We start from the raw sequence: 11,670 nt of genomic DNA, 5'->3' as shown, positions 1-11,670 counted from the left end.
AAACCTATTTTATTTTGTTACTGCCAAGATTTAAATCACTAGCTTTATACCTAATACAATCTATATCACTACAGGACTTTAAAATGAATTAGGTTCTGCTTATTTGTGTTCACTACTACTCCACGGACCACATCCTCTTGGTCACCATCTTCTCACAATATTTTTTTCTTGTTATTACAATTCTTCCTTTTTTTAAGTAAATAAGCGGAGCCCTAATGTTATAACCTTTCAAGTCAATTGAAGGATTTGTCAAAGGCTATTAAAATTTTACAAGAATTTTATAATTTTAGTCATACTTCCTCATGGCATTTCTCTGTTGAAATTACAGTTGATGCACTATTTTTGTTCCTTCAAATAGTTGATTGACCATAAATATAATAATCATATTTCTTATTTCTATATTATATGACTTTATTTAAATTTTATATGTATCGACCGATCATTGTTAAACATTTTATACTATTTACAATTAAAATCAGTAACCTTCAAACTAGACTAAGTTTTGTCTGAAGTATGGATTGATTGACTATGGCATAGTATAATTTATCTTATTGTAATGATTTTTTCTTAATCATTTGATGATTTTGTGTGTAGTATGTTATTTCATTTTAGCATTTGATTGTTTACAGTCATTTGAAATTAAGGATTAAAAAAAAAATTAAATAGGTTTTTATATGTATTAAATCACAGTTTAATTTTATAAATAAATTATAACTACTTTTTATAAATAATATAAGAACTATAACCTCTGTTAAAACTTAAAATACATATTACATATCATTATTGAGGAATTGGTATGGATTTTATACATTTATAAAAGTAGTTTATTTTGTAAAGTGAATGTTCATGTTTCATGGCTGTGAAAAAAAAACAAAAAATAAAACACTGTAAATAAATTCAACAAGCAAAGGTTTACTGTTTTTTATTCTCCTCATCCCAATAATTTAAGAGTGAGTGATCTAGATCAATGGACTATTGTTTAAAAGATCTCTCTTGTAAGAATTAAAGTGGTATATGAGGAAAAAAGCTTTTTTGTTTCTATCTCTTATATGGCAGAAATTCCGTGTAAAATATTCGTTTTAAATTGGTTACAGGCTAGAATATAGGATTTCTATAACCCTTAAAAGGCTCCAACCTGATATTTCTCAAGTCAGAGTTCTCAGTTAATCCAAATTAACATATGCTGTGAGCTACCGATTTATTACCTGTTCATTTTTATTAGAGCCCATTGAACTCCATATGGTGTCCCTTAACCATAGGAAGATTCAAAGAATTACAGCAGCAGTCTTCAAACTATTACACTTTTGAAATTATTGGAAAGAGGTAGAAGTATGTTTGTTTTGCCAGTATTGAGAGCAGGTCCACCCACAAAAAAAGTGCACAGTTACTCATGAAGGAGGCATCTCTATAACATGGTTAGTATTGGGTGCAAATATGCCTCGATAGCTAGAGGGCCATGATAAGCACTCAGGTACTATGAAAAATTAAATTTTTTATTTTTTATTCTTTATAACTGACTAAATAAAGCATTCCAGTGTGGAGAATGGAAGGAATAAATTTCTTTATGCTGTATATTATTAGATTTTTCACAGATATCATTATGGATTTCCTGAAGTGTTCTATAGACCTAATGGTATCTCTTATCATCAATACAACCCCTGAAGGTGCCTGACTTCCTCCAGCAGCAACTGCCATGCATTTTACACTTCATATAGTGACAGTGTCATGTTCACTTTTTGTCATATCTTTTACTTTTTTTCTCATAAGACATCTCTTCTCTTCTTTCCTTTCTTTTGCAGGATCAAACTTCCTTTCCTCTATGCATATTCACATCTGCTAAGGCGTCAAGGATCCCTGAAAGGATCAGTTTATAAAAATAAGTAATATCCATGATTATGTTAAGAGGAGGGAGGTTGATATACTCTCATGATGAAATGCTCTATTTTTTTTTCTCTATCAGGTTTGATTATTTAACTCGAATGATATAAAAACTTAGTAATTGTAATTAGTTAATTCATAAGCTATTGAAAAACATTTGAAAATATACAAATAAGAAATATAGTAATGATGAATTTTATCTATATAGAAGTTTGTACAAAAATTTAACAATAGGCAAAGGCAATACAGTAAAAATAGTCTATATGATGAAGAAAACTCAGGGTTTTAAAACATGAGTGTTACCAACTGCTCATGTATGTTATTTGAAAAGTAACAGATATAAAAGGTAACATAAAAGAGAAATCACATTCAATATAGCCTTCATCTTGATGGGGCATAAACAGGCAAAAAAAGAAAATCAGAAACCAGACCAACAATGTGACAACATGCTTAGGAAAGAATATTTTTATTAACAGTTACAAACCAATAAAATTAAAGTAGCAATCATAAGGATGAATAAAAATAGTTACCATTTTGATGATAAAAGTTTGCATCCACAAGACACATATCAAAACAAAAAATTAACTGAATAAGCCATTGTTGCCATTCAACTTTGGCAACAGTTCTAAGTAATAATATGGAGTAATGCCAGAGGATAGGCATTTGCTAGTGGGGCCAGCAGAGCAACAGGGAACATTGTCAAAATATGGTTCACTAATAATCTTGAAGGTGGGATTGCTTTGAATCAATCCTCAGGGAAAAAATCTGGTGCCTACATCACACAACGTTCTCATACCCTACTCTGAGATTAAATTAATTCTTTTACATTTCAAAACAGCAACTTCTTCATTGTTCAGGATGACAATACTTCCTGCTGTACCTATTTACTTATATTATAATGTTATATACTTATTTACAGTAGTTCCTATTTACTACATATATAGATCAGTTGAAAGTAAAATCTTACTTATTAATCGAAATACTAATCATGGAAAAACAATTATCAAATTCTTTTATATTTTATATTCATCCGTTGTTTATTACTATTAACAATGAGATATGGTTAATTTTTCCAAATAAACAAAATTAAGGATACTTAAAAATTTTGATTAATTTTTTTTTTTCTGTTGCTGTGAAACTTTATTTTTAAGTGTATATTGAGATGAAAAATGATTATCAAATTTGTTCCTGCCTAGAATACAACAGTTTGACAAAAGACAACTAAACAAAAGACAGTTAAACAAGATCGGGCGCCTACAAAAGGGAAGGGGGGGGGGACTATTTCCCAGTCTCTTTTAGTTACGTGAAAACCTTTTTCTTTTTTACTATTTTATCAAATTCTTTCATGGATCATATAGATTCATATTTTATTACTTCTGCCAATGAGATATGGTTTATTATTTCAAATAAATAAAATTAAAGATACTTAAAATATATTTTTTTTTAATTTGGTATTTAATCTCTGCCAAACTATTTCAATAAAGACTAATATCTAAAAATCTATATTAAGTGGTACTACCAGTGAGTTGATTTAATTGAAAAAGTTGTTATAAAATCTCAGGCATTAAATATGTAATTTAGTTTGAGGTAACTTTTCATTTAAGAGCTAGACTGTTCACAGACACATATACCCACAGATCAATTCGTGATTCTTGGTTATTTGTATGCTGGGGCCTCAAAACGTGTATTTCTATCGAAAACTCAAATTCAAAATTTTTCAAGAATTAGAAAATATTTCTCTACAATATCATTTTCAAATCAAAATAGCGGTATTGCACCTAATAACAGGCAGTATTAAACAAACTAAAATTAAGATTTTTTTATGAAAACAATGTATTGTAAATGCTTGGCCGTTAATTTAAAAAATCTGATGAAAATGACCCTTATATCTTCTGATATTGAAAAACATCTCTAGCAGTCACATTTAAAAACCTTTGTCTTTAAGATCTGCAAACTAAATTATATTTGCATACAAAAGATTTGAATGAAAAATTGAATCAAATTAAAAAAGAAAAGTGGTATCCAAAATATTTATTTTAATAAAAATATTTTTAACAAGATTTAATAAGAATGAAAAAAAATATTTACAAAAACTAAAAAGGATACAAGGTTCAAACCTGGTATTTGCCATCGTATAACACTGTATTTGGAGTTAAGTCTTTGAAGAAACCCTTTTTCAAGATTTGATTTATAAGATCTTCAGCTAATACTCTCTGAGTCTCTTCAAGTTTTAGCAGTTTTGAAGTCCATATGGTACTGATGGCATCAAATTCATCTTTTGTACTTTTTTTCTCATTCCTAGTCGAGTATTTTGAACTACTGGACATATTTATATCCTCATTATCGTTTTGAAACCTCATGGGTTTTGTATAGTTGATTGGTTTCACTTTAATGATTTCAGTACCTAAAAGTGTAAATTAGTTCATTATTTTATTACTTTTAATATTTAAGTAGGTAGGATTGCTATATTTTGTTTATATAAATGCATGCTTTCCCAATACCTAGGAACAATACATATATATATTACCGATAAATAATTAATGTCATGCCATAAGCTCCGATAATTGAAATATTTCAAATGAAATCCACTATCATTTTCAGTTGGTGAAATATTTTGAATCTCAAGATTATGTGCATTCAAAACAAAAACATATTTTTTGAATAATTTGTTAGTATAACAAACATATTACTTTGACAGCATCAGTCAGTTCTCAAGTTATAATAGGGAACTGTCGTTCATCCATCTCTACCGTAGGTCGGAAAAAAAATTTAACATCTAAGTATTTATATATTATTATCATCATTACATGGGCGACAGACCATGGAGGTCTAAGTCCTCGTGGGATGTATTAGGAAATACATCGCGCATTTCTTGATGTGGTTTTTCGTAGGGTGGGTTCGTCACTCCCACACCTATTTTTTGTGAGTGCCACCCATAGGCTAACGGGCCTCACAAATGCCCAGGAGGCTGTGAGTGAGTTTTGTATAATTTTATGCTTGTAAAAATCCTGGATGGGGCCGAGCTCGAACTCGCAACCTTAGAAGTGTTTACATCTATTATTTACATAACAATATTTTATTTGTTTGGTAGACGTACATATATGAAAATAATAACATATATATTGTATTTGGGTAAAAAATGTATTCATCTTTGTTAGATATTAGGTACCGATGGGACATTGGCTGATGGAATAGATTAAATTAACCATTAAATTAAATAAACAACATTCTGTTTTTAGACAAAATCGATTGAATTGTCTTGTTTTGAATTTAAATGAAATCATTGTTTTATGCCAGAAGGACTGATTACAAAACCAAATAAAAAAAAATTATTTATTTTTTATTATTCGTCCTAAGATGAGTACTAGCTGTATAAAGATATTCATAACTAACTTTAAAGTGAGAGGTGACAAAAAGCCCACTTAAATATATTATCTATTTGAGCCTGCTATCTACATTTTTTAAAATACAGAATCAAACTAAATAATAGATCTAGGAACAGTAGTAAAGTAGTATAAGTCAAAGTTTTCTACAATGTTTAAAACACATGACCTATTTCGGCCAATTTACTTTTACCCCTTTCCCTAGAAATGTGACAGAAAATTATAATTTCTAAAATCAATCAAAAGAATCTTAAAACATTTATAAGGAAGATATGAAATTTTTGTTTTTCAGGAAGTTTGTTTATGGAATAAATGAAAAATGAACATTACCTTCAGGAAGTGATAATAAAGGAAGGCAAGGATCTTGTGCTAACAGGGGTGCCGGATCTTCCTTCAACCACACACAACAACGTTTCCCTGAAGAAGAAAAAATATATGAAGATAAACTATTTTAAATATATAGCTGAGTGTTGATTATCTGAACTGACTTCGCAGAAAAGACACAAGGAAGGTTTATCATTCCTAATAAATAAATTTGAAGTGAATTTTCTCTAAAATCTATTCATAAAGAAAAATAAATAAGAAATTACATAAAGAGAAAATCAACGTTGAAGCAAACTTATATTACAACTTTCTTTGTATCACAACCTTCATAAATTTTTCTATGTGCTTACATATTTTTATTATGTTTATTTTCTTTAACTTTCAGATGAAAAATCATTTTTAAGTTTTATTATTGAATAAAGGTTTAAATCATTCCTTTATTATTCCTAAAAAGGCCCAAAACTAATTAAAAAGGGCAAAGTACTTTTACAAACAGTGCGTGGCTTTTTGTCCATCTGCAGAGTTGTTAGCATTTACGAAACTCGAAGAATAACCAAAAACAAAAATATAAATTGACACATAACATATTGAGAATAAACATACAATTGCATTACCATATTCAACGATGGGAAAATCGTCATCTTGTTTCTTTTCCTCATTATCATCAGCACCTGCAAACAAAGACCAAGGCCTTTTAGAAAGAACAAATTGATATTTCTTCAAAATTAAGATCATAGGCCAAGAGCTGAAAAGAAACCGATAATAATAATAAATATGGCAAAATAATGCCCACTAATAATTTGAAGGTTATTGGTAGACCCTATCGGATTGAAACATATTTCTATATTGTTTATCAATCTAACAAGTTTTTGGATATCACACATACTTAATCCTTACATTATAAACACATTAAGTATTTCTTAATTTGTTTTAACGGGCGAAACGTTGGCTCATTAAAATAAAATAGTATATTTCTACTATTTGAGTTTTTCTTGACCGCACCCGGACCATATTCCTTTCATATTAAGTATTTCTGATGCTTTTTAGTAAAGTAAGAAAGATAGCAAGAAACTATTGTTAGAAAAAAAAAAAAACTATCAGGAACCAATGTTTCGTACCACATTGCAGGGCTACAAAATAAAATTTACAAAATGTACTAACCTGATATTGAAGAAAAAGGCTCCTGTTTAATTTTAATCTCTCCGCTACCTCCACAGCCATTATTATAGTCTAAAACAACATAACAGAAAAATATAAATAAACTGGTTTAAAATCTAAATCAATAAAAGTATTCTTAGCAAGTATATAAGAAAAAAAGGATGAAATACTACATTAAAGTTAAATAAATATAATACACGAGTAACGGAATACCTTCACAATCAATGTCTAATTCATCCTTGATCACAACTTTAGATGGAATACCTTGTGATGTACCTGTAAATTAAATATTTTATTTTATTTTTATAAGATGGCATATATAGCTTATACAACATGTGTACAAGTTTTACTAGCTAAAATACAGCACATTTCAGTTGAAGAAAAATTAAAATTGAAAGTAAACTATTTTTTAGTACAAACACATAAATGTAACATGAAATATTAAAATAATAGATGAAATACACATGACCTAAATTATTCATATATTATAGATCTTCATATAGGTCTAGGGAGTAAATGGGGTGGAAGAATAGATGAAGCACTGAACTCTTAATCCAAGCCTGGCTCTGACAGATAATTTATTTATTCTTTTTCACCAGCCACAGATCAACTCTGTGGTTGGGAGATCTTCCTAGCGCTCACCAAGCCTCTAATATGCATGGGAAAACCTGGTGCTTCTTGATCAGTTTTCTAGCTTTCATGATCTTGTGCTGCCACATTCCACTGGTGAATCCATGCAGGCATCTTGCATTATGGGCCGAACCATCCTACACTAGCCTTACTGTTTTACTGATTAGTACACCATCACCACTCATTCACGACTTATACTCCCCCATACAGTGAAGTAATCGCCTTTCAAATATTTGAAAAGAATGCATATCATCCAAGCTAGGAACAGACTATATCTTGTGGAGGATCAACTCTGTGGCTCTTATATTACAATTATTTCCAGGCCTTAATAAAAAAATAACACCAATTTGCAGTAATAATCCAGATCTTTATTTTGGTAGCAATATCACTGCTAAAGTTTACCTTGGTTCATGACAATATAACCTCATTCACTTTCTGAAATGAGAATCAAAGCTCACTCTCCTTCTCCAGATTGTGCTGACTGGGTCCTGGCAATATTCTTGATCTTACTTCTGCCTTGATATGTTGACTATTAATCCTAGGCTTCTTACATTGGATTCAAGCTTGCGGAATACTCCCTCTACAATTCCTTTCGACCTACCGACTTAAGTCAATATCACCAGAGAATGATTGTTGATAAAACAACATATTAATACAGATAGGTAATTTGATATAATTCTAAACACTATTTTTAAATTTTAAAAAGTAAGGATTGAATAACTTGCATGGAACAATATAAATATAATTATAAGTGAACAAATTAGCAAAACTATTAAATCGATAATTTCAGAAAAGTGAGCGAGCAAAGTGTTCAAAACTTGATGGCTATGATTTAATTAGAGCAGTAATAATAATAGTATAAGTAGGTTTTGAATTATCTGTCATTGGAGCTTGAGTTCTGAATTGCTACCTTGAATAATAAATATGTTTCTTCTACAAAATTTAATTCAACCAAAAACAATAAAAATTGTGTATTATATCTAGATGGAGAACTATATATTAAGTCACGGAGATCATCTTGTAGTGGTCAGAATAAAAAGGTTTTAGAGTGGCAGAAAAATTAAAAAAAGTAGTGTTAACAATTTATTTACAGATGATGTTATGGCCCACATACATTCACTGTTAAGACCTATATCTAATATCCAACACTAAGTCGGTCCTTAATAATTAGTTAACTCTCTTTCATAATTATATTTCTGACAGCAATCCTAAAAATTTAATATATTCCAAAAGGGGAGGATTGCATGTTATACAAGACGAAAATAAAACATTGCTAGGAAACACGTCTTAAGTAAAAGATTTACTTTTATATTAAAAAACAAAACATATGTTTAAATCCAATTAATCACTTCCAAACCCATATATCATGTAGACTGGCATCAAAGAATTCTCTAAATTGTTTGCCACAAATTATTCCACTAAATGAAATAATGTTTCAAATTTGATTCTACTAACCACACTGGTCCATTTATACATAAAAATATTATCATCTATCTTTTCATATCGTTATCACTTTCGAATAATGAAACCTCACCTACAACAGAACATGCTTGTAAATAAGCCAAAGAGGTACTATAAAACCAACAGCAGCTTGGAGATATCAGCTCAAATTTCTCAGATTCTGAAATTATAGTATATAGGTTCTACTCATATTTAAAGATTTTTAGCTGTAACGCACAAAATTATTATTCTATCAATGGGAATAATACAAACTAAACAACTAAAATATTTTTTACCAATAAAACCAATGTTTGCCAATGCTAATAACTCCAGCTCTCGGGTTCCAATAATAATAAGAAAATTATTTAATTTCGAATAAGAACAGATAATTATCTGTTTTACTGTAGCTGTGAGTCAGCCCTGTATGTTCGATAGCCCATAAAGCGGCTACCCTTAATTGGGTAAAAATCTGGTGGGGAAGCGTGATTTTGATCAAATCACCTCCTTGCACAACCGTTGGTATAGTAACGGTACTTTCTTACAAAGTATTGCACTTTAGACTCTTCATAGGTTGTAGTGGTACAGGTTTAGCTATTTTTACTAATAGTTGAATAAAGGGAATTATTTAAATAATTACTTTTGAATGAATAAATTTTTTTTCCGTGACAGTTGACAGCACAAGTTCCAATGAAGAAGAATTCAAAACCTCTTTATACTATTATTAAGACAAGTTCTAGGTTAATTCTGTATATCCAAAAATCATCGTTCTCATTATTAGAACAGATAAGATAAAATATTATGATGAAAATATGCGTGTCTAAAGCAGTGGTTTCCAACCGGAGTTCCGTGAGGCTCTTCCATGGGTTCCGAGAAATAATTTAGTAATGGGCTATTCCAAGTCAACTAGTCACAGATTTGAACCTTACCATCTCAGAGTTTCTTCAGTTTTGCGCGGGTTTGTGTAGGACTCCTAGAATTTCTTAGCTTTTGCTGAAATTACGGCATTTGACACTCTATTTGAATCAAATGATATTGGAGTTCCGACATTCACCTTCTTCTGCCAAAAAGGTTTCATCATTTTCCTATTGCCGAGCTTTTCCAAAAAAAGGTTGGGAACAAGTGGTATAAATATATTACCTTAAATGCCCTGCTCTATTCAATTTTTCCAAAACTTTACGGTTAAAACTATTTTTCCAGTCTTCTGTTTCCCCCTTTTTTTCTCATGCATTTACATCAGTTTTTTTGTACTTATGCAATTTTTTTTCCTTTAATTTTTGTATTTTGAATACAATTTTTTTTTTTATACAATGTGTCCATCAGAAAAAAATGTTTGCCGAGACCGAATAATAACCAGCATGATTATATAGGCACTTTATGAGATAGTAGTGTAATGCCTTGTATTTCAGTCACCACTTACCAGATCATCAACTTTCTTTTTTTACAATTTTTGCCAACCCAACCAGTCCACTCACTACCAGTTCCCTAGTGCAAACGTTATAAAAATTAAAAATTATTTTTTACTTAAGTTACAAAATTATACATTAATTCGTATATGTACTCACATCATTTTTGTTCTAAGACATGTTTTATTGTCAAATAGTTGTCCCAAGACGGGACAAAAAACATATATAAAAATCTTAGATAAAATATAAACTGAGTGCTACCATTTTGGTAGACTAACTCATATAACAACAAAGCATTAGTTATTCTAAATCTACTAATCTTTTATTTCCCCTTTCGGTTTGTGTAGAAGGAATGATAGTAAAAGTGATTGCCAAAGTCATTAAAATTCATATTAAAATTTCTGTTTTGATTTTTTTATCCATTATGATAGTGCTCATTAGCAGTTAAATCTTTCAATATTGTGAATGTTGATTGAAACATTAAGTCATTGTGTATATCAGAAAGAATTGTTTCCCGAGACTGTAATATAACCAACATGAAAGTACAGCGATTTATGAAAACCATATTATTCTATTAGGATTTAAAATTTGTCGGTTCGGTGAGAACCAGCCTCAAATATGAGTAATTAAGAAGTCATATTCCTTCATTATTTGTTATGATCTTGGAATTAGACACTTATCATTAGATATTTTATTTTCATTTCTGGTTGTTTATCTATATTATACTTTAATTTATGTTAGTACTGTTTTTTTTTTTATTATAATAAATTTTAATACAAAAATCACTAGTAAATGGGCCTTAAGTGACAGAAGCATACTGTTCTGCAACAGTTACTCACCATTGTCGCCTATCACGACAGTAAATGTCATGCCAGCAACTATTAGGTAAATCAAGCATTGGCAGTTGCTTCACTGCCGCAACGTGTAGAATCATCACGCAGTACCTAGTGTTATCGTACTGCACTACAATTTACTCAATGGTTGTGGTTAAAGACTGTTTATTTTATTTTTTCTAGACAAACTGTTTTTAAGCTTCTCAAAACTTGCGAACTTGATATTTCAAGCACTCTCTTTTTAAACTTTAGTGTTACTACCGGTGGTAACATACATGAGAATTATGGGAATCAAGAGAAGTCTTTAAAGTTCATTCACTTTCTGTATAGCAGAATTTAAGCTTCAATAAACTTGTAAGTTTTTGCAGTATGTTACAAGTTCTAAAGTTGTTACATTTGTTTTAAGTAATTCTAAAATGGTTGAAAGTCGTCAACCAATTTTTCTTTTGCTGTCTCGAAAGATTGCTTTCACGAATCCTAAAACACTCAATTTTTAAGGCTTAATTATTTTTCTCACCGACAAATATAAAATCTAATACAAGAACTTAAAAAGCATTCTCACCTATATAGCTTTTAAATGAAAAAAATGTTCCAATCATTTAACTAAATTTATTAAGAAAA

At 29.9% G+C, this 11,670-nt stretch overlaps 1 protein-coding gene across 3 annotated transcripts in view; it reads right to left on the bottom strand.

Annotated features, from left to right (window-relative positions):
• LOC106690269 (uncharacterized) overlaps positions 1-8,913 on the bottom strand; it is a 15,439-nt gene extending 6,526 nt beyond the window's left edge. The window contains exons 1-7 of one of the 3 annotated variants that reach the window (XM_014435647.3): positions 8,829-8,913; positions 6,957-7,019; positions 6,747-6,815; positions 6,200-6,256; positions 5,592-5,678; positions 3,996-4,282; positions 360-1,854 (exon numbers count right to left, since the gene is read on the bottom strand). In XM_014435647.3, coding sequence (XP_014291133.1) covers positions 1,837-1,854; positions 3,996-4,282; positions 5,592-5,678; positions 6,200-6,256; positions 6,747-6,815; positions 6,957-7,019; positions 8,829-8,841 — 594 coding nt within the window. In that variant the 5' untranslated portion in view covers positions 8,842-8,913 and the 3' untranslated portion in view covers positions 360-1,836. Of the gene's footprint in view, positions 1-359; positions 1,855-3,995; positions 4,283-5,591; positions 5,679-6,199; positions 6,257-6,746; positions 6,816-6,956; positions 7,020-7,212; positions 8,782-8,828 lie in introns of those variants that run through there. The other 2 variants (XM_014435634.2, XM_014435642.3) reach the window with 2 other exon arrangements.
• Between the last annotated feature and the right edge of the window lie 2,757 nt (positions 8,914-11,670).

Source organism: Halyomorpha halys, unplaced genomic scaffold (genome assembly GCF_000696795.3).
Source record: "Halyomorpha halys isolate HHAL.00 unplaced genomic scaffold, Hhal_1.1 Scaffold50.1, whole genome shotgun sequence".
Lineage (NCBI taxonomy): Eukaryota > Metazoa > Arthropoda > Insecta > Hemiptera > Pentatomidae > Halyomorpha > Halyomorpha halys.
Note: the sequence above shows the minus strand (reverse complement) of the source record. Positions and strands in the feature narration are given on the sequence as shown.